At 48.5% G+C, this 26,564-nt stretch overlaps 1 protein-coding gene across 1 annotated transcript in view; it reads right to left on the bottom strand.

Annotated features, from left to right (window-relative positions):
• The window catches only part of UBR4 (ubiquitin protein ligase E3 component n-recognin 4), a 110,555-nt gene that overhangs the window by 46,641 nt on the left and 37,350 nt on the right, over positions 1-26,564 (bottom strand). The window contains exons 29-58 of the mRNA XM_004679358.2: positions 25,042-25,143; positions 24,138-24,238; positions 23,693-23,891; positions 23,168-23,356; positions 22,755-22,818; positions 21,535-21,726; positions 20,919-20,989; positions 20,684-20,831; positions 19,999-20,226; positions 19,305-19,475; positions 17,831-18,013; positions 16,871-17,029; positions 16,124-16,276; positions 15,466-15,693; positions 15,047-15,204; positions 13,699-13,870; positions 13,256-13,457; positions 12,235-12,398; positions 11,479-11,695; positions 10,403-10,619; positions 8,456-8,519; positions 7,933-8,067; positions 6,809-6,983; positions 5,853-5,993; positions 5,080-5,201; positions 4,343-4,454; positions 2,847-2,977; positions 2,548-2,725; positions 1,983-2,087; positions 367-504 (exon numbers count right to left, since the gene is read on the bottom strand). Of these exons, the coding sequence (XP_004679415.1) occupies positions 367-504; positions 1,983-2,087; positions 2,548-2,725; positions 2,847-2,977; positions 4,343-4,454; positions 5,080-5,201; positions 5,853-5,993; positions 6,809-6,983; positions 7,933-8,067; positions 8,456-8,519; positions 10,403-10,619; positions 11,479-11,695; positions 12,235-12,398; positions 13,256-13,457; positions 13,699-13,870; positions 15,047-15,204; positions 15,466-15,693; positions 16,124-16,276; positions 16,871-17,029; positions 17,831-18,013; positions 19,305-19,475; positions 19,999-20,226; positions 20,684-20,831; positions 20,919-20,989; positions 21,535-21,726; positions 22,755-22,818; positions 23,168-23,356; positions 23,693-23,891; positions 24,138-24,238; positions 25,042-25,143 (4,619 nt within the window). The remainder of the gene's footprint in view (positions 1-366; positions 505-1,982; positions 2,088-2,547; positions 2,726-2,846; positions 2,978-4,342; positions 4,455-5,079; positions 5,202-5,852; positions 5,994-6,808; positions 6,984-7,932; positions 8,068-8,455; positions 8,520-10,402; positions 10,620-11,478; positions 11,696-12,234; positions 12,399-13,255; positions 13,458-13,698; positions 13,871-15,046; positions 15,205-15,465; positions 15,694-16,123; positions 16,277-16,870; positions 17,030-17,830; positions 18,014-19,304; positions 19,476-19,998; positions 20,227-20,683; positions 20,832-20,918; positions 20,990-21,534; positions 21,727-22,754; positions 22,819-23,167; positions 23,357-23,692; positions 23,892-24,137; positions 24,239-25,041; positions 25,144-26,564) is intronic.

Below are 26,564 nucleotides of genomic sequence, written 5' to 3' on the forward strand. Positions count from 1 at the left end.
CAGATCACCCACGAAAGAACTGCCCAATGTCTCTTCCCCAGTAGAGGGGCAAAAACCACAGTATGATGGACTTCAAGGTCATGCCACGGTTATTTTAGATGAAGCATGATTTGAGGTTATACGTATCGATGCTTCTTCCTCTAAGAGATCATTCAAAGCCATCTGTAAAATTAACCTCACTGAGCTTCGGCTTATCCCCGAGTGTCTGCAACTCCAGGCAGGGGGCCACACGAATTCCGTAAGACTTTCAAATGAACCTGCAAAGGCTCCCTTCGCTAAAACAGCCCCAGTCTCGGCAGGTTTCTGTGTTCGTTCCCGCCCACGCCCAAGGAGAAGAGGCCCTCCCCTGCCCGCCAGTCATGTTACCACTGTGCTCGCCAGCCACTGAGTCCACTGCACTGCCCCCGCTCTCCGAGCCCACACTCCCACCATGGTCAGCAGGAGAGGTCCGCAGGGTGGAACCATCAGTTGCTGCTGTGCTGCCCTCATCGTCTGAAGCTGGAGCTGGGAGAGTAACAAGAGCTGTTACAGGTAAAAACCCCTCCTCGGGGTGAAAGCATCAAACCACATAGTGCAGAGGACACAATGCAGTTTACATATCCTATCATCAAAGGAAAGAGGGAAAGAGTTGCTTTGCTGGTTAACAGGAACAAACACTATACACGGTGCATTGCAAACAGTACTTGGACAGAAGTGAAAACCCAGATCACTGGGCATTTCCTTCGCTGGTACATGACAGAGCAATGGACGCTACATTACAGAGATTCAGTGTGAATCTGTGACATGGAAACTCAGCTTTCTAGCTGAAATGCTTCATGGTCACCAAAGTCTAGGTGTTACTGACACCTGCCGAGATTAGATACTATCCATAAGCATTCAAAGCAGAGAACTCTGAATTTAAGAGATCTGTTTTATAATTTGTATTATAATCATTCAATTTGTACTTATGTTAGGAAATCATTTATCATGAGCTCTTGAATCAACCCGGTTTTGTTTTTTAATCAGGTGTTCCAGTGGGGAGCTTATGGGGAAATTTCACACCCCCTAATCATCCTCATCAGATGCTAATAATGAAGCAAGGAAATTCCCCAGAGACAGCCACAGCATCCAGGATCAGGGCTGAGCTGAGACAGGAAGAAAATGCTGGATGAGATACATGGGGAGGAAAGCCAAGACAGCCACAGAGCACAGCAGAAACATAACTGGCACAGCACAACGGTGACCTCTCAGCCTGAAATGACAGCAACTGAAGAGACCTAAGGAAGCGACAAGCCATGGCAGCAGGTGAGCGGGGACAGCCAATTTCTCCCTTGCTTACCTAATCAGGGTAAAAGTCCCAACTAAAAAGAAAAAAAAACAAATACGGGGAAGCCTCAATCTGAAACAGACTGTACCACGACCCTAGAATTACTGTGGGGTCTGATACTCCAGTGGATTGATTACTCCTCTACTTGGTCCAAATCTCTGCTCAGGAAATATTTTTTTCTTACTGGTAAAGAGACGAAAAACAAAGCTAAAACGAAGCCTGGTGATTTCCTATGCATCTGGATTGTCCACAAAATCCCCACTTCCCAAACTCACAGACTCCTGGTTAGCAACACCAATCTGAGGGGTGATTAAGCCTCTTCAAGCTTTTCTCTTGAAGAGTTAAAAAGTTAGAAAGTATGAACTCTGTTTCCTGACCTCCTTGTAATACTGCCTAAAGCGACTGAAGCCCAGAGCTGGCCAACCTGCATGCTGCACCCTCGCCTTCCTCAGAGAACGAGCTAAAGCCAGGCAGCATGCACAGAGCAGGGGAGCAGAGCCAGAACGCCTGTGCCAAGCCGGGTCACTAAGCCTTCTACATCAGATTTCTGAAGCCAAGGCAGAAGCAGGAAGTCCAGAATGGCCTGTCAAAGCAGCTGCCCATTATACTCTCACAGCACTGGAGACAGGCCCGAGGGTCCTGGGCCTGAGCCGTGCTCCTTGCTGTGGACAGTTACCTGATGCTGTGGTGTCAGAGAGGGTTCCTGCGTCCAGAGAGGAAGAGCTGGGTGCCTGGCCGGACAGCCCCAGGCTCTGCAGGCCCAGGGCACTGCTGCTGCTGCCTGGGAAACAAGTGGAGAGTGAGCACGACATCCACTCCAGACCCCGCCCACAGCGCTGCTCCGGCCACCTGCTGCCCTCAGGAGTCTAAACTCACCAGCACGTGACCCCTCTGGCCTAGAGGAAGTTAATCAACAGCCATTGCTGTCCACCCACCAAGTTTGGTTACAGAGATGGTGAAGGTTTCCTTCAGCTCAGGCAGGACACAGGCTGGAGGAATCTAACAGGTTCCAGGGGAAATAATCCAAAAACCAAACTAATAGAAATTATGAGATTGACTCCGAGTCTGAAAATCCCGCCACAATTCCTCTCACTCTCCACCTGTATCTCCAAACAGCTCTCACCCAGATCAACCTCTCCCCAAATCTGGGGACACGCTAAGTCAGCTGGGTATCAGTAACTCCAAACCCTCTTTCCTGAGCAAGGCCAATAGGCCGCTGTGCTTCTGGCACGGCCTTCTACCTTGTTGGTCCTGCTGCAGGCTCAGGGCAATGGCTAGCTCAACCATGGTCTCGTCATCTGCATCAGGTGGGATGTCCAGCATGGGGGGGAACCCCTCTGCGCCCGCTAGCAGGGCCTCCAGGGGAGAGGGATTGCCATTGTTGACATTTTCAGCTGTCTCCAGGACCATCGACTCAGACTATAGAAAGAAAGCTCTGTCAGCATCCCAGGGTAAGTCGTAGCTTTTGGAAATCCACAGAGTAAGAGCTAGAGGAGCCTGACGAGGCTCCTGCTCCCCTCTCCTGCTGCCAGACACTCACCACCATCTCAAAATCTCCATGGTCCACCTCACTCTGTTCCTGGCTTTCCTGACGAATGTGGGCACCATTCGGGATCCCTGATGACTGCATTTTCTCATCCGCATCATCGTCGTCATCATCATCCTTGTCTCCTGGGTCAAAGAAACCCCAGTCACCTTAGAATGTTCGCTCTCCCCTTTCTCGGCGTGCAATGTGAGGAGTCACATAAGCAACAAAACCCAAGGCACCCTGTCCCTTAAAGCAAGTGCCAGGTCCTGTAGCCTTGTTTCCTGGACCCAGCAGGAACTGAAGGTAGGGCTGTAGTGACAATCACCTTCACCCTAGGGAAAGACTTCAGCTGTTGAAAGGAAAAAGCAAAAACAAAAAACCTTGGATTCCCAAGACTATCCCTATGACATAAATTCGAGATGTGTAGACCCCCACAACCACCCACCAGTTCTCAGGAAACCTTGGATAAAACAGATGAAATTATAATGTATATCTGTCACAGGAGCTTAGAGGATATTTCCTGCCCTTCCCCAAAGCAGAAGGGTCACTGTGAGAAGTCTCAGCACTGGAAGATAAACACATCAAGCAGAAGCTGCACTCTGCCCGAGTCCACTTCTGTGTGGGCGCAGTCACCTTGCCTTCAACTAGGGCTATGAAAGCACATGAAAGTGGCCTTAGCTGACGTGCTGTGACAGAAACTACCCTCCCGGGAGACAAGGGAGGCTATGCCCTAACTCATCACAAGATTAGATAACGTAAATGCTGCCCAAGTGAGCCACAAGGCAGCCACCAGCCAGCTGTGGCTACAGAACCCAGTGCAAGTGGAAACGCACACTAGATTTTGAAAACAGTGCCAAAGTTATTTTCAAAGAATGTAACATACTTCATTGATTATCTTTTACACTACACATTAAAACATTTTTTATAAGTGGGGTTAATTTATTAATAAGTTAACTTTATATATTTCCTTTTACTCTTTATAAACTGGCTAACAGAAAATTTTAAATAACAAATATGACTTCCACTGGAAATGTTCATAAGCTAACACCAGTAATCAGTTATATAGTGCAATGCTAATATTTAGATACACTATGGGACTGCTTTTACTACAATAAATGTTAACTGTAAACCAGGAGAACATAAAAATGCTAACTATAATCAGCCATGTCAAAGTGCATGATAAGGGAAGCTGTTCATGAGCTCCGCTGTCAGACGTTAGTGAGTCCTCCAGGCTCACTCCTTGATTCCACTGTGATCTTTATTTCCCCATGTACTGACTTCCTTTACATTTATTTTTTATTTACCATAGAGTCACCTTAAATTCCTTCTGAAATAAGGTAGGCTGAAGCAACAGTTGCCATGTACACATCACACACGTTCACACACACAGTCTCCAGACCGGCCAGCATGAGCCACACACCCTAGCAAACGCCTGCTTTCTGCCCACCCCCGCATGCCCACATGCAGGCAGGCACGCACCGCACACCCTAGCCCAGACCACACATTACCCATCGGAGTGTTGCTTCGAGGGGAAGAGGGCAAGGTCACATGTCTCCGTTTGTTCCTGGGCCTTAGGACTCGAATTAGAGCTTGTTTACAAGAGAAGCTCACAGCAGGGTCCTGAGGTTGAAAAAGAAGTCATGCTTCGGATTTATGTACCCCTGAAGCTATCCACAGACCCCTTACTTTCTTGGCCTACATGCACCTACATGCACGCGGAAGACCCGTCCATTCTCAGCAGCAACCCCAGTGATCGGGTTCAGCAGTTCATCCAGGCACCGACCCTCATCTCACTTCCTGGGAGCAGAATGGTGGGTCATTTGCCCTACCTCTGACTCTCTAAATGGCTGGCTTTTGTCAGATGAGAAGGCTCATCTTAACACTGTGCTCCAAGCAGCACATCTGACGCATGGCTGCCTAACAGTTACTGGAAAGAGATCTTAAAGAAGCTCATTTGTGTACTTGTTGAATCCAAAATTCGCACTAATTATGCAGCAACCACCCATCTATTCCCTCTACAACGCTGAAGAAGACAGGTAGTTCAGCCCCCTCCCCAAGCTTTTTCTTCCATGAAAATAAGAAAGATCTTGAAAGTTTTTACTGAAGTCTGAAACTCATTTTGAGTTTGCTAGCCTGGTGAAATGCAATGGATTGCTAGGATTTCATTTCATCAAGTTAGTTAAGAAAATCTTTCTCAGCAGACCCAGGCTTGTCAGGGACCCGTGGGGCTGTGGGATAAACACACCGGACACAGCAGCATCTGCAGGTAGATCTTGGAGGCCGTGTTGATACAGTCCAGCTCGCAAGTACAGTAGCCGTGGATGATGTCCACCAGAGCATTGACAGTAGCTTCGATGTGAGTTAGGCCTAAAGGGGAGGAAAATATAGGGCAAAATTTTCTAACAACCTGAGTCGAAGAAAAGGCAGAAATTCTTATCACCACATCAAGGTGGACAAAACTTGGTCATAACAAAACAAACTAAAAAAAAAAAAAGACAAGCACACACAGCAAAAAGCAGAACTTAGATTAATATAACTTATTCTGTTAATAACCTCCCAATTTCCCAAATTATCCTCAGAAGCCTTTCCAGATATTCTGTATCACAGAAGCAAGCAGTTAAATATCAGAAATACAGTAATTCTCAAGGCTGACTCCTAACTTCTACTTTTCAACTGACTTTAATCAAGCTTTCAAAGTTTAAAAAAAATTATAAACACAGTACCACTACGTGCACACACATGCACACACATAGCACACGTGCACACACAGGCACGCCACACATTTCTGTGTGAGAAATATTCAACCCCACATAAAGAGAAGCGGGACAAGAAAATCCGCTGCCCCAGCCAGCACACTGCTGAAGTCCTGCAGCAACAGCACTGGTCCCGCAGAGCCCCGCCTCTTATGAATGCGGGAAGGAGTGGAGATGATGGCTGAGGACTCAAGCTAAGCGGAGACATAAAACACAGAGCACGCTTCACTATGTGTCGAGGCTGCAGCACCCCTGTGACACTTACCCGGCAGGCAGGCCGGCGCCAAGAAAGCATTCTTGGGTTTAGACGCGTGGAGTTTCCAGAAGTGGTTAACCAGCTGAGTGATAAAACTACAGCAGTCTCCTTCCAACTGCTTCTGAGGTTCTCTTCCCTCATCCACTCCTTCTAAGCAGGAGAAAGAAAACCGTTAGCGACGGTAAATCTGACATGGAATTTAATTTGTTTTAAGGTTAACTCAGGTCAAGGAAGCTTGCCTGGGGAGGGAGTTTCAAGTGGGGCCCCAATCAATATGCCAACTATCCCTAGACTCCAGCAGGCACATCTAGGAAAAAAACAGTCTGGGAAAGGAATATCACAGAAAACATTGTATGTTAGAACTGAGTAGAGGGGAGCAGTCAGGATCTTTGTAGCAGATTCAGAGATCTCAGGTCCAACTGTTAACTTCTAAACACTAAAGGAACAGCTGAGATGTTTCTTGAATGATTCCTGGATTCTCGTATTAGGAGGAGGAACAGGATGACAGCATACGGGTGCAAGTAAGTAACAGAATTCTAAAGGCATCAACAAACTGCATTGAATAAAGGTAAAACAAGTTTGGTACCCCGTCGATATGAGGAGAGATGAGGAAACAGAATCAAACACTACACATGTTAATAAGATAATGGCAAAAGAACAGTATAAAAGCAAGACATGACCCTATTATGTTACAGCAACCAGGGCCCAAGCTTAACTTTCCCCTGAAGATCATAAAGAGGTAGCAGCTTCTGAGACCAATTACATTTGGTTTCCAGAGCGATAAACTCAAAGGTAATCCAAGGAGTAAACACTGCAAAGGGAACTTGGTATAGAGACCAGGGAGCAAAATCCCTGTCTCAGAACGTGAGGTCAGTCACCGGCCAACATGAACAGTGAGAGGAAAAGAGGGTAGGAAAAGTGTGCTAAGCAGATTTCAGGACCACGGCCCCACAGGCCAAGTTCACCTGTTTCCATCTGGGGCAGCTTTGACTCCGTAAAGTGGACAAGGTTGTTAGGGCGCATGATAGCAATGGAGCGAGCTGTGATCACCAGCCTCTGGAAGACCTCAGGGTCCAAATCCTTGCCTTCTTTGCTGAATGTGTTGAGACACTGCACAGCTTTGCTCAGCAAGGCCTGATCCTACAACGAAAGGATCAGAGAGGATGAACCTCAAGGAAGGGCGGGGTACTGTAGCAGAGAAGACGAAGGAGCAGGCAGATCAGTAAGACTGTTACGTTCTCTCAAAGGAACACACTAATTAAATTAAACCAACAACCCAGGACAAATCTTCAAAACCACCCAAGACAGTTAAACATCCAAATGAATAAAGTACTAAAGACACAAGAAAATCAAAAGCTATGAATTCAGTATCAACATGTTAGGAAAACCAGAAACCATTCAATCTCCCAGAACGGCAGCATGCCAGGCCTCCTTCTGCGGCTGAAGAGTCACGTCTCAGCAAGCTCACACTACTCAAAGACTCCATTCGGAAACGGCTTTTCCTAAAGAGGCTCGCATTTCTCAGCGCCACGTGTTGGAGGAACAAAGGCTGACCAGGTGTCTGAGCTGGTTACTTCTCCTGTTGTATTTCCAATGACAGAAACTGGCCTAAATTACCACCTTCAACCACTATCTTTCCAAGGAGACCCTCTCTCCCCAAGGATCCATGTTCATGTCTCTCAACAACCATTCGGCACCTTCTCACATGCCAGTATACACTGTCCCACAGCGGGAGGAGTCACTCACAGCAATCCTGATCAGTGAAGAGAGTCCCCTCCCCTCTTTTCGAATGAGAAGCCACCCACACCCAACGATCCCGCCCTCTCTAAGTCTTACTGACCCCAGTAGACTGAAAACAAACAAACAAAAGAACTGCAAACCAGTGTTTCAGCAGCGGGTTCATCCTCAGTTCTAAGGAAAATTCATTCGTTCTCTGGAGAAACACGAGACTATAGCTAATCTCAGCGCTACCTTGCCCACATCACTGCATTCTGCGCTTGTTCCACAGAGGAACAGACATCTTTCTCGAGTTGCTGTCAGCCCCCCCGCGGTCATTCCACAGAAGGCGCCCCCAAGACGAAGCGGTTACCTTGTGGCTGTGATAGGCCGAGCGGCTGGTGTGCAGGCTGGCCAGGAGGCTCTTGGATTGCTGCTGGACACTGGCAGGTGCTGGCAGGGACAGCAGCAAAGTAGCCAGCTCCTGAGCTGCATTCTTGTTTTTTTCCTGATGCAGAAAACAGCAGTCGTCACTCGTCCTCCGAATGCAGCTATCTATAGCCCGCCCTCCCCCAACCCCCAATTAGGCGCCAGGGCTAGGTTATGCTCCAAGAACTGCAAAGAGGAGAACAGAGAACTTCAAAAACTATAATCTTCCCCACAAGATAGTGCGGAGGTTGAGTCGAAGCTCATGACTTCCAGAACAGAGATCCTTTACCAGCATGGCCCCCAAAAGTAGGGGGTAAGGCCTGAAGCTGAAGACTGCTCTGGCGCTTCTTTGCCCATCAAGATTATGACATAAGCGTCCTTTTGCTGTGAGGCCTCAGGGTCTCTGGCGAACCCACTGACTTCCTGCCTCTTCAGAAAGCCCCGTGTGCTTTGAAAACATAACTTGCCTTCTCGATGATTGGGCCAACAGCAAAGCAGCTTTCCAGGGCTTCTAAAGAACTCACAACCAGCCTAGGGAGACAGAAAAGCTGGCGTGAGCACAACCCCACCCCTCTCCCTGCCTATGCATTAGTCTGTGCAAACCACAGCTGTGAAGACCTTGGGGACTGCTCATGAATGCCAACGACAAAATCAAAGCACAGTAAGACCCGCCACAGGCACCATGTGTATCGTTTTCTCATGTTACAGGCCAGAAGACACCGGCTCCTGCGTGGAGATCAACCTGAGGTTGTGCCATAATCCTTAACTCAAAGACAGGCTTTTCCTCCTCAAAGAGGATAAGAGTGCTTCCCTCTGCTGCCTGTGGCAGGGATCACTGAGATGGGCTTAATGGCCCTGAAACCATGGCACCCAAAGCGCAGGTGCCCAGAGATCAGTAGGCAAAGGGACACCCAAAGGAAAAAGGTTAAAGGCTAAGACTGTACTTTACTTACACTTGCACCAAGAAAGCACTCAAGGGCACTTCCCATGAGTCCCTACACACGGGGAAAGAACAAACTGCATTGTCAGGTACATGCCAACTGCCAGGAGTCAAGGGACACTACAAAGCAGCTCACAACCTAAGCCGTTTCCCTTAGAGAAGGAACAGGAAGCCCAACTGCTGAACCCAGGGCTTGCTCCCGGAAGCTTCATGTGACACAGTAATAAGAGCAACGTCCCGACGGCTGGTACTGTGGCCCCAAAGGGAAAGCACTGAGAAAGTGTCTGGAGAGGAAAAGGTCAAGGGACAGAGGAAGGTGATGAAGACCAGGGACGAGGGAATGGAGGCATATAACAAGCTGGGCAGGACACGCTCTCCAAGGGCTCTTTAGAGAGGCTGTTCAGCTGCTCCACCACCCCGCACCCCTTCTTGTCCACGGTAGAGGGAGCAGAGAGGGATGGGTAAGGACGAGAAAGCTAAGCCGGGACTGAAGCAGCCACCACCCAGTGCTCGTTCAGCCCCTACAGACTCCACTTCGCAAGGGGTAGCTCTGCGCCCATGCAGTGACCAGACGGAAAGAAGCAGGACTCGCCCACAGAAGCAGGAGCAACGCAAAGCCACGCCATGGATTACACGACTCTCTGACACACACTCACTCGTGCAGAGAAAAGAAAGAGGGCATACTAACCGGTCCAGCTTGGTTAGGGACTCAGTTTCAGAACTTGGGGGAGAAGCAAAGGAAAAAAAAAGGAAACAAATGTGAAGCTCAGAAAAACCTGGAAACACATCCTAAGCAAACAATATAAGAGTAAAGTAGGGGGAAGAGAGAGAAAAAGAGAGAAGGGGGCGTTGAGGCTGCTGGCGAGCGGCACTGATAGCCGAGCCAGGCTATTCTTAGGGCTGACGATGTAAGAAACTCAACATCTTACATTTGAGTTACTTCATCTGTCAATGGCAAACCAGCAGCTCCCTAGCACAAAGAAGCCAAGCGCAATGCTTAAGGCCACTGGAGGGCGCCCTCAGGAGACTGAACTCTGCTACAGGATGCAGCAGACAGCCCCTGGCCAGCAATGTTAATACCACGTATGTAGTAGCCGCTGCAGAGAAAGATGAGATGAAGATGAAAACAGAACGGAAGGGAAGACCTTCCCCTAGAATTTCAAGATTGGGTCCTCAGCTACAACACCAGCTTGAGCATCTTCTAGTCAGCAGCCTCTGGCTACTCCACAGGGTACCCGAGCAGTAAGAGAAGGCACGGGAGCCCCCAGGAAGACCCTGGAGTCAGGCAGCTGAGTGCACTTTCGGGTTCTGTTAGCAAACTCAGGAGACACTGACTGAGCGCAAATTGTGTAGCAACTTGAAAATCACACGCTGGACTTGGGACAGGTACTGAAGCTTGACTGTCAAGACATAGGCTCTGCAGGGTCAGTGAAAACCGGCGAGAACTGAAGCCAAGCCCTGCCAGCGCCGGTACCTCTCCAGGACAGTTCCACTAGTGGTAGTGGGGGCAGCGGAGTCACTGTCTCCCGTGCCATTGCTCTGGTTCAAGTTTGAAGGGCAGATGTTGCTGACGGAGGCAGAAGGAAATTCTTCTGGGGGCTCATCAGGCCAGCCGAACTGCTCCTTAGTCTTGCCGTAAATTTTTACAGCATCAATCATGGTGACTCCTGCTGGATCCACGGATGCCCCAACTGCAATAAGCAAGAGACACCATTAGGAAGTATGTCCTGGAAAAAGCTAACCCCACTGCCTCCAAAGTGTAGACCACTAGTCAGGGCTAAGCAGCACATCACCTGGCTCTTACAGCCACAGAGGGACGTGTGTCCTGGGCCTCCAGCGGCACTTACATCACCACAGAGTCAGGCTGCATGTGTGCGGCAGCTTTCTGAGCCAAACCCAGGGAGTCTCCTACTCAGACAAGCCCCTCAATACCACCACGGAGGTGCTCTGGAGCTCCAAGTGCTGCCACACATCGCCATCCCCAGGCGTGGCCAAGCAGAGGTGTTACCCACACTAACAGCAGCACGACTGGGAGAGAGCAGATGCTCAAGCTGGTGTTGTAGCTGAGGACCCAATCTTGAAATTCTAGGGGAAGGTCTTCCCTTCCGTTCTGTTTTCATCTTCATCTCATCTTTCTCTGCAGATGCCAACCCCGTGAATGGCTCAGGGTTGGTACTTTGAGGGTCTGAGGTGCCCCCCCGCCCCACAGCAAGGTCAAGGTGGTGCTGAGCATTTCACAGTGACTGCCCAGGCTCTCGGCAGGTTTTAAGAAGGCCCTGGGGCGGCTTCTGACCTTGCCCCTCCTCTGCCTGAACAGTCAGGCAGCCCTGAGCAGGCACAACCCTACAGAGGTGGCCACTGGGCAGCATCTCTGTCATCAGGCCTCCTATCCCTGGCTTCCTTTACATGTCAAATGAAGCTTGACATGTCACAAGGGCAGAGACCATGGAGCTGGGGGCGGGGCAGAGGGTCTCAAGGGCACTGGAGAAAACCGAGGAACCCCCAAGTCATCACCCTGGGGGACACATCTGCGCCCGGGTGGAGACTCACTGAAGAGATTCAGCTTCTTATCGGCCTGCAGGGCTTCCTCTCGGGTGAAGGGGAAGTCAAACCAGCGGGAGCGACTCAAGTTAAGCTGCATTGTTCTGCCGAAGATCTCAATGTACGAGGGTGCCCGCTCGATGGCCTGTGTCCCAGTCTGAATCCGCATGCCTGTCATCACCATCGTGCTGCTGTTGTTAGTGATCTCGATGGTGAAGCCCCCGGGCTGGCGGGAAGAAAGGCGCACACATTGGCATTCTTAACCCTCCCTCTCAACTGTGACCCCGGACAAAACCTTTTTTCTTTTCTTTTAGTTAACTTTGATTTTGTTTCTGAACTTTAAATCACTAAAAAGTAGCCCTTAAAAATATTTTTTTATTAATTTTTTACAGCATTCCTCATTTTGTGCATTTTTTCATCTCAACTGTACAAAACGTTTTCATTTTAACCACTCCCACCCCCCCCCATGACGGCCTCACTCCCAAGTTTGGAGAAACAGGCAGGGAGTAGACACTATTCAATTTCAGGCTTTCTTCTCGCAAGCATAACCCCTCCTGCTGCCCTCGCAATAACCAGGTAATGTTGGGACAGGAGCCCTTCTGCCTGGGAATTAGAATAGTCACTTCCTTTCAGCGGCCATTCAACCAAAACCAAGGGCCAGCGACTGTGACTATGCCCCTTATACCTACACTTGAAAGGAGACGGTTCTGGAACCACGCCGTGGGGTCCTGGTACCTGGGGCTGAACCCGGCCGGGAGTCCTCACCTTGGTGTTGGCCACGTACATGCCCGTGGAGTTCAGTCGGTGCTTTATCTGTTGTGCATTGTAGACCTGCAGGAGGTCATTGCCACCAAACTCCACGTCTGTCAGCTGCTGGTTGTGCTCGAAGAAGTCAATGGGAAAGGTCACCTGGCTAGATGTGCGGGTGGCTGTGGAGAGCAGCACCAGAATGCCAGAGCACGGGTTACGAGTGGTCGCGACACCACAGCTGAAGACCCCTCCCCAGCTAAGCCCACACTCGCACACGCCGAGAGACTTTCCAGGCAAACTCCGGATAACAGCGACTGCATCCGCAGAGGTCAGCTACCTAAGAGTCCCTATCCCGAGCCACAGCATGACCTGGCAAAGGAAGTGCGGCCAGAACCGGCTACAGTCAATAACGAGACGCTCTCTCATAGCAAGCTGACCACAGCAAGCAACAAAAACTACTTTGCAGGAGGATGAGCCGCTCCAACACTTCAAACAGTCTCTAGAGTGAACTGAAGCAATGTGATGACCCCTGCAGTGGTCTCTGCCAAGCCAGTTAACTCACTCCTAAATGCCACTGTCGCCCCCTACGATGTCCTCTACTGGTCAGTAGCTGGACTCCCAGCTTAGAGACTGCCAATGGCTAGTCCCTACTTCTTGAAAAGTAGTCAACAAAGGAATCTCCCCCTCAGTCTGTTCCATCGGCCACCTCCCACCAGGCCAGTCACTGCCCCTAAACCCAGAGAAAAGGCTCTCAAACATCAGACCCAGCAAGCCTTCTTACTAGGCCCCTGCGAACTGCTGGGCTGAGTGCAGCCAGGTGCTGGCCACCTGTGCAGTGTCTCCGGCAGTCACAGGGAACGTGGGGACCCGAAAACCTTGACTCTGCTCCTGGGGAATTAGCTATTTCATCTCTCCCTTTAAAGACACACAGCCAGCCAGCGGCTGCTTCTCCACAGAGATTTATGGCCACCTATTCTGCGTCCCCATGAGAGGACTGCCGCGCCCTCCCCACAAGCCTATTGAAGAGGGGCCTCACTGATGGTAGCTGTTTTGCGCTTTCGAACCGGCTTCATGATGCTGATGACACTGCTGGGCTGCAGGGACGGCTGGAGCCAGTAGGAAGTGCTCTCCACGTTGGCCATGTAGATGCGCAGGCTGCCGTCCTCACACAGCAAGATCATCGTTGTCCGCTGCTGCTCATTGCAGGCTGTGTGCCTAATGGCGACCATGTCTTGGATCTAGGAGGAGGGATAGAGAGAGCCACTCACTCCGGCACCTGCAAAGCAGAACCTGTCGCAAGAGGCAGAGCAGCAGCTGCTGCTGGGGAATGTGCATAAGGGCGGCAAGAAAAGGCACCCAGGAGAAAACAGACGGACATTCTTTCACAGACCTCCGCGGAGAGAACTGGGAAAAGTGACATAATACACAAACAACAAAAGAGTGGGCTCGCAGCCAAGTGACGCGGACTCTGACACTGACCTTAGCCTTAGCAGGAAGAGTCTTGATCTCCTGGATGAGGAAAGTGTCTGGTTTCACCATGACTACCAGAGGCACACCGGTAGTTTGCTGGACACAACACACCAAGCCAGGGTGGTTCATCACCTCAGACCACTGGCACAGGGCAGGAGATGTCTTACTGCCACCGTTGGAACTGCAAATAGGCAAAACCAGGCACAGTTCAGGCCTCAGTTACATTCCGCTGGTTCTTTCTTGACCTAGAAGCCATCTTCACACTCTCCAGAGAGCCAAATCACACAGGAGCTTCACCCCTTGCCATGCCTGTACGCTCACACCGCCCCCATGCGAAAAGCCCTCGCTCGGCATCTGCACTCCGAGTTCCCCATCAGGTGGGACAGGGAGTGCCATGTGCTGGAAGGCTGCCGACGCCCGACGCCCGGCGCACTGGAGCTGCCTAAGGCTGAGGACCTACGAATGCCTCCAAGAACATCCGAGGCACACACGAATGGTGTCCATGTTATCTCATCTCAAACTGAGTGATCTACAAAAGAGGCCAGAGAGAAAGCGCTATCATGGCTCCTTAAAAGTAGGTAAGAGGCCCTCCCTGGTGGTGCAGCGGGTTAAAGCACAGCACTAAGAAGCTTAAGCCACTTCCGCATGAGTTCGATCCCCGCCTGCCCTGGAGGTGACCACATGGTGCGGCAGACCTCTCCTGGCCCGCCCGCTGCTCCCCTCAGCAGTGTACTTTGATCATCTGCCTGTTCTGCTCCCTACTCTGTCTCTGGTGAGTCCTCTCACCCTCTGCATCTCTGGCCTGTACCCCAGTATGTATGAATAAATAAATCTTTAAAAAAAAAAAAAAAAAAAAGTAGGTAAGAAAGATGGGGAGACCCAAAACCTCTTCTTCCTCCTCCCTAAATAAGCCCTCCTAGCTTGATATACCTCTTTTATCCAGAAACCTAGCAGGAGCCCTCTTTTCCCCAACCTCACCACTACTGACGCCGAGTTTCTTACTCGTAAGCCCTCCTGAGGGAATCTCAAAAAGCACTGTAGTGGAGATTTAAGAATGCGTCTCAAAACTCAGGTTTGCTGCCATGATATATGGCTTTGTCTCTGAGTGGCCGTGGGTCCCAAAACCTCTTGGAGACAGTCTGAAGTCGCCCTGGGTGGCAGGCAGGACGCCGACCCATGCGAGCAGCCCATCCTGCCAACACTGGACACTGCTTGATTGCGACACCTAGCAGGGAAGGGAGACCACCACCGGAGAAGAGCAGTTTCACCAGGTTCACACGAGACACCAGCTCCTGGGTGCGGGGTAGAGACCTCTGCAGGGGGCGCTGTGAGGGTGAACGTGAGGGCTCAGACCCACCTTTTGATGTTAATGGAGAAGAGCTGCAGCACCTCCAGAGTCGTCCTGCTGATGGTGGCGGCAAATGACCTGCCCTGAGAATAGCTGAAGAACAGCAGCTGCAGCACATGAGAGTAGTACACAGACACGCCACCGCCTGCCACCTGACTGTTACTGTCCTGTGGGACGAAGAACATTCGCAATACATTCTCATGTTGCTTCCAGCTTAGCTTTGCAAGTTATCCATCTGAGACCATGATGATGTGCTCCCATGCTCTACGCATGAGACGGGAAACCTGTGGTTAAGTCTTAATAAAGGAATTTCAATTTAAACCAATTTGTCCCCAAAGGACATGTTTCTGCTCCTGGGAGAAAGATCAAGGCACAGAGGAGTTGCTGAACTACGTAAATCTGGAGAAGGGAACAGCAACACATCTCACCTTCAAGTCCTCGTGATTGATTTCTAGGACATTGGTGACATAGAAAGGGCCTTGCTGAGCACTGCTGGCCTCCTCCATGAGCTGCGTGTAAATGTACCCCGCGGAAGACATTATGACGATGATATTCTTTCCTTCCTCATTGAAGAGGAAGGTAACATCTCTTATCTTAGAGCTTGGCAGGAGGAAGTAGAAGGTTGGACTCAAGGCATCTACAGATAGGTCATAAATCTGCAGAAGACAAAATAAGGGCAATCCCTTTCACCTCTACCCCCCAAACACCCTGGCAAATCCAAAGAGCTGCGCCTGGTGCCTCTTGGGCACTCATCACCTGGGGCGCACTAGGCATTCATCCCCAAACAAGAAGCACCTACATGTTAGGAACAAGCAGCGAACTACTACTCATTCCTGTCGAACAGGCGCGAGATACACAGCTAGGAGTTTCTGTAACAAGTACAGGAACAGCTGTGTCCTTGGCCCCCGGGGCAGGCCAGAATCAACTTCATACTGCCAACACACAAAGCCTGTGCAGAAACCTAACAAAAGGTAACAAATGCTGGGACCTCTTATTTAATTTCTAGGTGAAGCAAACACATAATGGAGCGAATTCTGAATTTAGTAGTAAAATCACCAAGCACTATTTCGAAGAATGGGATTGTACCTTGACAAAGTCTGCAGTGACAATTGCTAATTCAGTCTGTGAACCAGGTAGCCACACAGCTTTGATGATGAAGTTCCCTGTTGCCAACTGAGGATGCAACACCAAGTGATCCGAAACTGAGCCTGAGCTGCTGAAGGTCAGCACGTGGCAGTCCTGGACACAAGTCAAGAAGCAGTCAAAAATTATCCAGATGGGCCTCCCTGGTGGTGCAACGGGTAAGGATGGAACACTGCAAGCTACAGTGTGAGTTCGATCCCCGCCCTGGAGGTGACCCACAGGGCGCGGCAGACCTCTCCTGTCTTGCCAGCTGCTCCTCTCAGCAGTGTACTTCATTAATCTGCCTGTTCTGCTCCCCACTCTGTCTCTGGTGATGACTCTCTCTGCCCCTGAGCCTCTGGCTTGTACCCCATTTCTGTATGCATAAATAAAAATCTTTAAAAAAATTATTCAGAAGTAGGCTAACTCACTTCAAGTCCTAATGTTTTCCTCCCTTCCCTAATGTTCTCTGCCTATGCCTTCATTTCAGACTATCTAGTCACATAACCAGACTTCAAGAATACATACAGATTATTTCCAGTCAAAATCTGGAACAGCTGAAAGAAATTCCGAGAGATTTCTTTTGCATTCCAGTGGCTTTTGTTTTACTCTAACAGTGACTAAGTAAAAGTGGTGTTTCCCTGAGAAGAGGGGAGTAACTAAAGCCTGGATCCACAACTCAAGGTGATCAAACCGGCATCTGATGGTTACCTTCAGCCCACAAACAGCAAGGTAGTCCTCCTTGCAAGGATTTCCAGTGAGGCTCAACACAGTAAAGGGGACCGGGGCAGACGCCAAGCGGGTCAGAGTCAACTTCCTTTTGCTGGAATCTGCTTGCTTCAGGAGTGCGGAGAGTTGCAGGACAGTGATCTACAAAGGAACAAGGACTGGTTTGCACTTAACCCTTTATTGTCCTCTCGGGGCACACAGAGGAGTAACCAAAGCTCATTCAGAAAGGGGAGTGGAACACAGCGGCTTTTTTTATTGTTATAGATAAATTTCCTATGAAAATCCTAGATTTACTCCTGGCCAAAACAAAGTCCTTTCTCCAGAGAGGAAAAAAACAGATCAGTAATGAAACCAGTTACTCTTTGTGTCATCACTTTATAAAAATAGTGTGAAGTGTGTCCTAGTCTCTGGTTGCCTATGAAATCATTCTCCTAGAGCTGTTTTAAAGACAATTCATCTCTCTAGTTTGTTTTTCACTTGAGATGAGGTCACAACAACTTTAATGCCGATGAAGCCAGAATGCAGAAGAGGATGGTGAGGTAACTACACCCTTCCACCTTCACTAGGTCTGTAAGGTGACATACAAAGCTGTCCTGTGTCCTTAGAGGGTTGAGGGGAGGAAGCCCTGTCTCCATGCTTGCTTTCAGCTTGTGCCTCCCAGAGTGACCACAATGGGCAAGACCCCGAACCTTGCCAGTCTTAGGTTGCTGCTCCCTGGAATGTGTGTTTATAGCAAGAGTGTACTAATTCGAACCACCCTGTTGACATCTGATTCCATAACACAGAGCTCAAGGTGGAAAGCTCATACTCAGTCTTTGAAACACGCCTGGAATCCAACAGACTTGCCCACAGGGCCAGCCTGAGAGCCCTCATGCGGCTGCTCTGCTGAGTCCTTAAGATAAGCACAACCTGAAATGCGCACGAAGTGACTGGAGGACCCACCTTGCCCTTCTCGTGGCTGACAGCCAAATGCTGGCGGCGCCCGTGGGGTGAGGAGAGCACACACATTGCCACCCGTCTGAGAACATGGGCGCTGATGAGCTGCCGAATAGTCTGGCCCTGGTCTCCACTGTAGTTCATCCGAACGTTTTCAAAAGCACCTTCTTGAGAGCCTAAGGTGGGAACCTGACAAGGAGAAGCAGAGCAGGCAGAAGTAAGGCGAGATGGTCAAGGGGGCACAATTGACTTGCATGACTGAGACAAAGTGCAATTCAGTCATTCAAAATCAATGAGCCCTGGCAACGCTGCGGACTGTGAGGTAACTGATCAAAGTTACTGGCAGTCAAATCAGAGTTATGTAGTACGTGTGTCATAAAGCTAAATTTAACAAAAACTGTTGTATTCTTTTTAATGGAAAGCTATTATTTTCATAAAAACGATGGCATGAGGGCCCTCCCTGGTGGCGCAGCGGGTCAAAGCACAGCACTAAGAAGCTTAAGCCACTTCCACATGAGTTCGATCCCCGCCTGCCCCGGAGGAGATCCACATGGCGTGGCAGACCTCTCCTGACCCGCCCACTGCTCCCCTCAGCAGTGTACTTCGTCGATCTTTTTGTTCTGCTCCCCACTCTGTCCTTGGTGAATCCTCTCACCCTCTGCATCTCTGGCCTGTACTCCAATTCTGTATGAATAAATAAATCTTTAAAAAAAAAAAAAAAGATGGCATGATAGGTGATTTTTTTTTCACTTATCTACTGAAAAATTTAGGCAGCAGCTCTACAGATCACCAAATGCCACCCCAATACTTTTTAGCTTCATCTTTATTATCTAAGTCTAAATCCACTGCTCTAAAACTGTGACTGATTTTTAACAAAATACCAGAGTATGTGTTTCCAAGTGAATATTTCCTCTCAGAAGCAACCATGAGATTTAGTTGCCACTCCCTTTCAGAAGTGACAGACTCTGTCCCTCCCCTTGCTACGCTGCTCACAGGGCGGGTGGACCATGCCAGCAGCCCCAGCCCCGTGCTGAGTAGCCCTGGCTCACAACTGTAAGCCACGTCACAGGAAGAGCTCAAGGCACATGACCAAAAGGGCTACAGCAAAAGAAGATAAACATTAGCTTCTGAAAGTCAGGTGAACCTTAGGGAAAAGATACACGAAGAGCTAATTTCATATAAGAAAGAAATGTCTATTAAGATGCCCAGACACAGACTTCCTCACATCTGGGTGGCTCATATAGTTATACATAGTTAAACCCGAAAGGACGTTCCCCCTGTGGGTACGACGGCCCTTAGATTTCCCGTCTTTTGAAGACACACCTCACATGCCAATTTTTACACTAAATGTCTTGAGAGCTGAGACGGCAAGTTCTGGAGTTCAGAATGACGGTTCAGGAGACAGTGCCCGGTGCCCTCTGGGGTTGTGGAAAACGTGCCAGTCCCTACACACACCCCAAGTCGGGTCTCTGGCACTCACCATCAGCTGGTCTGTCATCTCAACCACCTTCTCCACTGTATGCAGCTCGCGGAGGGCTTGCTGAGCCCGGCTGCTGCTCCCCACAGCTGAAGCCTGTTGAAAGTTGGTCTGAATGGCATCCATGAGGAAATTGAGCATGTCTAACACGAGAGGAGCGAAGGAGAAATTGGCCTGAGAAAAACCCAAATACACAAGTTGGGGGGGGGGAGACAAAAATGGTCATATTCATCATAATCTTGCCAGAATAATTCTTAACAGAATTCAGCTTTCTCATTACCCATCATCCGTCCTCCCCGTAACACCCTACTATTCAAATGCACACACCAAGTACAGTCAGTTAACTTTTCTGCCACACATCAAGAAGTGAATTTAGTATGTAATACTCTTGGGAAAACTGAGAAAAACGATCACATAATTTTCTGAGTTTTAGATGAAAACTCCTGGCCAATAAAGGGGGTATGAGATTACTATACAATTATTTACCCTCCACAAACCCCACCCACACTCCTCAGTCATAACCCGCCCCAAGGCAGTGACAACACACACTGCGTTGTGCACACCGTCAGCGGGCAAACTCAGAGAAAGGAGACCCCGAGTCCCACCACTAGAACTGCCGGAGCGCCCCTGCACGGTCTGCTCATGAGCCCACCCGCAGGCCCTACGCTACACATAGCCGGCACCGTCAGAGCCCCACCTGGTTCTGCAGTTCTTCCCGGCAGCCCTCCACTGTCCGGCACAGGCTGCTCTTCTTGGGCTTCTCCTCGTCAGCAGCCTTCCCGTCACTGATGGTGACTTTGGCCTTGTCAGCAGGGGACGTGCTCGTGTGACGCACCAAACTCTCTGAAAGCCTGGGTTCACTTTGAAACGCTGACTCCTTCAAGGCGGAGCTCATGCCGCTGCTAGGAGTCCGCTTTACCAGCGCCTAGGGATGGAAAGGTCAAGAGGCTCCAAGGTCTTGCCACAAGCACACATGAAATGCTGCCTAAGACTGTAGAGGGGCATCTGACCAAAGGAAAAAGTGACTGAGCATTTAACTGATATTCAAAAGCCTGAATTCTGATCTTACAGTATTCACCTGACATCTAATTCTTCACCCATTCACAGCAACAGATCTGCACTAAAGCATCTGAACACTGATGGGAACACTGATGGGAGGTCTTGGGCAAAACCAGCCAAGGTCTCCAACATGCCTGCAAGTCCCAATACTCTAAAAGAAGTGTGCACGCTATGGTTGCACAGCGGATCAGTGAGAGAACCACAACTTACTCCTACACCCAAGCCACCGTGAAGGTGATGTCAGAATTTTCCAGTTCGGCTAAACTTTCGTGTTACTAGCCAGCCACCCTTTACACAGCACAGCAAATGCCCCAACCACTCACCAAGCAGCTACCATCTTCCTTGGCTCCACAGTCACAGAAGAAGGACCCATACTTGGCATAGGAGATTTCATGATCCTTGTGGCACACCTTGGCACAGACTGTGCACACGCCCACCCCATCAACCATTTTGCAGGTGTGACAGTGGTACCTGCAAAGACCAAGAACCAGCAAATGAGCCCAGAAGTCCCAACAATCAAGGCCCAACAAACTCTTACCTGAAGGAAGAGAGACTTACCAATGCTGGTTCATAAATTCCTTCTGAGTGATGGTAAAAGTGCACAGTTTATTGCAAAGAGAATCTTCATCCTTCAGAGATAAGAAGCCCTTTTAATCAGAAATAAATCCTTCCACATAGACACCCACAAAAAAACACTCCTGCTTCAACAACAACTATGCAGAGTTAAGAGACACTCAGGATTGACTGAGTGTTCAATCCAGTTCCCAGTGGGAACAGCTTGCAGGCTCTAAGTCTGCTATAATTTCAGGCAAGACCTTGGGATTTTGTGGGTAAGGAAAAAAAATCTCACGGATCTTCTACAAATGAGGTCACCACCATCAAAAAGAACTCATGCCTAAAACCCCATCTGGGATGCTAAAACTGGAGGAATAGCAGGTATGGATGGAAAAAGCATATATGCTTATTAAACAGTCCTCCACGAGACTAGCCAGCTGCAATTTGCCCTGCAGGCCTGGAAAATCAGTCTGGTGTCAGTCACGTAAGGTGGGAGAAAACAACAAAGACCCAGAAGAGTTTCAAAGCTCACAGGGCTACAAGAGCGAGCAAAGGCCTGATGACATGAACTCTACAGGGCCTGTCAGCTGGTGTCCACGTAGGCACTTGCTATACTCACTGAGTCCTCGGCCTGTGAGTCTTCCTCCTCCACTGCCAGCTCCTCCACCCAGTCTGAGTCCACCTCAATGGCCCGCTCTTCCCCATCCACCGAGAGGTGACTTGGACCTTGACCATTACTCTGGCTCAAGGCATTGGTGACATCAGCCAAGTAAGACATAATATGGCACGTGCACTCCAAGACGACCACATGCTGTAAGAAAAGACCGCCAGGGAACTTCAGTTCTCCCTATCTGACTATACAAACCGTAGCTCTTTAAACTGTTCCCGATAAAACTCAAGACCACAGGAGAGGCCTAAGAGCAGAAAAGAAAGCAACATGCTTTAGTGTCCTTTTCCCCAGCTTTTAGCACTATGACCATGTGTTGCTGGTCAGAGAATTTCACTGAGTATGTATGTATGAATGCATTCAAAGCATGAAAAATACTCTTCACAAATCTTCTACAATTGACTAAAACCAAAATCAGGAAAATAAAGATGGAAACAAAGATCATTCAAGGAAAGAAACTAATTAAAAGTATGAGTAGACTCTCATTAACATTTCCTAATCGTTACCAAGGAAAGACTTTATTAAGTGACACAAAATTTCCAGCAAGCTGCACAGGTAGTTCACGCCTAAAAAACAAAAACAGTCTGGTATCAAAGCCTCAGACTCCTAAATTCCTTCACACTGTGCTATGGCAGTGCAGTGCTGAGAAGATCAAAATTAGCAAGAAAGGTGGAGAAGTGAACAGTACTGAGGTAGGTCACAGGTCTGCCATGTGCCTTTAGCCACCTGTGTCAGTCATTAGCTGGGAAGGTGGAGAAAATATAAGATTTCGAGATTTCAGTCATTTTAAATCCTTGCCAGCATAGCGTCTTGAACCTTCAGCTAATAAACAATTCAGCCTGAGTACTGGAGCTGCAAAAGTGGCCGGCGATACCTTCTCACCACGCAGAGATCCACTGCAGGAGGGGGCAATGTTCCACCATGCACCAGCACCTCAGAATAGCAGGAAGTCGCTGTCTTAAGGGTTCTGTTGGCTGTTTACCAAACATGTCCTTCCTAACTCTTCATATACCCAGAAAGGCCTGAGAGCATGCAGTGAGCAATAAATTAGACTTCTGGGTCTCTGACATCACAGACCTTATCCACCTGAGTGAAGCCAGGGACAGAAGCCAACGTGAAGGAAGACCTGCACCTTGCCCCAAAGACAATTGTTCACTCTCCATTTGTCTTACCTTTCCATGCATTACGTTGGCGTTCAGCTTTTCAACCACATTCTTCTGTGACAGGTATTTCTTGCTGTCCCAAAGGAAAAAAACAGAGGGGCGGGAGACACAAAATCATCTCCAGAATAAAAAAGGAAGCAACTTCATGAACCTCATATCAATTTGTGAAAAATATAAAGTAAAGGCATTCCTATAAAACTAAGAGCTAATCAGAGGTTTGTGTTGCTCAAGTCTCATCACTTAAACCTTGGTACACTTCCCTACGGGAATCCTATAATAACGAAGATTAAGTCTAGGGAATAGGGGTGTTGGCTACTCCTTCCATAATCAGTGAAAATACTCAAGTAACCTTTAGACACATGCTGAGTGACGAAGACTCATGCAGTACCTACACATGGGGCCTTTTAAGTTCATCATCTTACCATCTACTCAGCCAGTCCACAGCAGCATTATGAAGCTGAAGATGGCCAGCGCCTTGACCTGCGCTGGCCAGGGTAGCCATCACAACCATGAGTTCAGGGAACCCAGTCCCATCACCGTTGGCCAGCATCTCTGTTGCCATGGGGATTAGGGTGCCCAGAAGCACAGCACATACGCCTTCTCCAACTTGGCTGGTAGAAAAGAAACAGCAAGGTGGGAAGTGATCAACAGGAACCTGAGTCTCTGTACTGCTAACCTTGTGAGAGCAAGAAAGAGAAGGCTCCTATTAAACACTAAAAACATGCTGTTTTGTTTGAACCAGGGCTACTGCAGCACAAAACATTCATCCATGTTGCAACCAATAGGTCAAGTCTTTGCAAACGTTTTCTATGGAAAACATCAGAATCTAGCAAGAGGAGCAGGGAATTGCTGAAAATGCCAAAGACTGACTCTTAAAGGAAAGACAGCCCCAGGTGCTCTCAATTTCTGGGACTGCTAGGGCTAACACATGAAAGCAGCTGTTCTACCTGTTTTCCCGAACAATGTATGTCGTCAACGACTGCAACAGCTGTCGGTTCTCCTGAATCATATCCAGCTGATCGGAATCTTTGGGGGGTGAGGTGGTCATGCGCGTGAGCCAGGCCTGAAGACGCACGGGCTCTACACAAGCCAGCTGTGCCAGAGAGCCACAGAGATGCAGAAGGCTCGGGTTAGGGCTCTTCTCAGCTAGGGACAGACCAAGAGACTATGGTCAGTAAAGGTGGACCAAAGGAGAGGAAGGCAGGTGCAAATTGTGGGCCGGGAATGGGGAAGCCATCAAGCACATTTTCAACTTCCTTCCCAACTTCCTTGGAGGGATTCTCTCCACTTGTTAGCGTTTTCACACAGCAGTTATACGTGGGCAGAGGATGCACACAGTGTTAGCTGGACATCAAAGTTCCCATAAGAAGATTACTAAAAGCTGTCACTCACTCAGCTGGAAGAGTTTGGTGAAGAATTTCAAAACTCGGTTACAGAATTTAGCAGAGAGGTTCTCATTGGCTGTTGCCATCATGATCTGCACAAGTTCTCCACTGGGAGGCAGGAGGGGGGGAAATGGGAGAATCATATTAGGCCTCACATAAAAAGCATCCACTTCTGCTCAAAATCTCATCACCTCTAGAGGAACTGGTTATTCGCTAGTCAACAAAAAGAAAGGTATTCATGAAATCAGTCCCCTCATCAATAGTTTCTAATCACCAACTAACCTAAGTCCTAACAAGGCACAAACACCTAAGCAGGTCTTAAGTGCGCCCTGAGGAAGAACACCAGATTCAACATGCATAGTTAGTTGCTTTCAAGAAACTATTCAATGGATCAAATTGTTAAGGGGAAGGATGTCCTAAAGGAACTCTGCAGAGTTTTGTGGACTCCACCCCCTACTCCAATTTTCTGGCTTCCACCCCCTACTCCAGTGATTGGAAACTACAACTCCCAGCAGTACCAGGGAGAGAACTGTGAGGATCCAAGGGCGGAGCTAGGCAGGCATTCTGGGACTTTGGGGGATAAATAGAGAACGGGTTTTCAACTGTCGCTCTGAAGTGGTAACGGCTCTCTCGCTCAGAAACGGCTCTTGGGACCACATGACTGGGTGCTAACAGTTAGTTTGTGACTAGAGTTCCAAGTGTGCCAAGCTGGTAAGATATTCCAGTTACTTTGTATCCCTCTCTTTCACTGGGTTGTTCCTTTTCCTTTCTCCTCTTTGTAAATAAACCCATTACCCTTTTTTTGTGTGTCTGCAGAACCATTAAATTTTAAGCGTGTGGGTGAGGACCCACAGACAGGTACCCCAATTTCACTCTGGGCTACCCTGTTAACAAAATGAAGCAGGGCTCACCTGTCCGAGAAAAATTCCTCCATAGCTTTACGAGCCTGGCTGCTTTCCAGCTGCTTTTCCAAATACTGAAGACATTCCTCTAAGATTGATTCATCTAGTCCACTGAAGAGCAAAAGAAAAAAGTAACTACTAGAAATAAGGTCTGGGCCCTCTCTGGTGGCACAGTGGGTTAAAGCACAGCACTAAGAGGCTGAGGCCACTTCCGCATGAGTTCAATCCCCGCCCCAGATGTGGTCCACATGGCACAACAAACCTCTCCTGACCCGCTCACTGTTCCCCTCAGTAATGTACTTTGTCAGTGGACTTGTTCTGCTCCCCACTCTGTCTCTGGTGAATCCTCTCACCACCCCTGCACCTCTGGCTGTACCTCAGTTCTGTATGTATAAATAAATCTTAAAAAAAGAAATAAGGTCTGTTTCAATGTCCCCCTAACCTTTGCAGTTTTTTAATCCAAAGTTTGTTTATAGCTAAACCTTACAGGCAATGTTCAATTTTTATTTTGTCCAAGCTTAACAAAGTACTCAATAAATGTTTGATGAATTAAGCTTCTACTTTAAAATAAATTCTTAAAATCTGAAATAATGGGTAGTCAGTGGCTAAGAATCCAAATAATCACTGCTATTATTTCAAGACTGTCTAATTAACAGCACTTCAACTTTATCGTGCTGCCCACTCTGCTAGAAAATTAAAGTTTCTGAAGAAAAAGGCCTAAACCTGATTCTGCCAGTGTTTATTTGCGGGGCAGAGAAAGGAGGATTGAGTTCTTCAGACAAATCATTTCTACAGAACTAAATTTGTTAAATTCCCATATCAGCTTTAAAGAGGAGGGATAAGACATGACAAAAAAGTAAAAAAGGAGCCCCTGATGAAAACCTGTATTCAACAACAACCACCAGGAAGTTCCAACACTTAAACCTTTATAATTATCAACTACAAGTGGGTGAACTGTAAGTCAACGACTGAGTCCTGTCAAGGCACATTCAAGAATATATTCAATGAATAAAATGAAATACGGTTCACCTGTCAGAGAAAAATTCCTCCATAACTCAATTGTTGATGCCTCCCCTGTATCAAGATGGCCAAAATTACCAAGGTCAAACGCTGCAGTGGGCCCGCCCTAGTCTAGACCATAGACGATCCACAAGGAACCACGATTACAAAATATTAGAAACTAACTTTACCAACTTCCTCTGTACACTGTATCACATCTAGTAGAGTACTTAATATATATGTCGAGTTATTTAAAGTTTCCAGATCTGAACATTTCAGTCTTATAACATTTATTCCTAAAAAACAGTCACAAGAAGATTCCTGATAACTCTGCATGCAGGCCCACAAGAACACTTACTGCATGCAAGTGCAGAACTACCTGTTAAGAGCATAACTCTAAGTTATTCATAATTGACCTAAGAAATAGGCCCAGCTCACGGCTAGTAGCAAATGACAGAAACCTGACTGGTCGCCTCTCCTCAGTAGGCTCACCTGTTGGGATCCGTGGCTAGTAGCAAATGACAGAAACCTGA

Source organism: Condylura cristata, unplaced genomic scaffold, assembly GCF_000260355.1.
Source record: "Condylura cristata isolate star-nosed mole 26May11 unplaced genomic scaffold, ConCri1.0 scaffold00008, whole genome shotgun sequence".
NCBI lineage: Eukaryota > Metazoa > Chordata > Mammalia > Eulipotyphla > Talpidae > Condylura > Condylura cristata.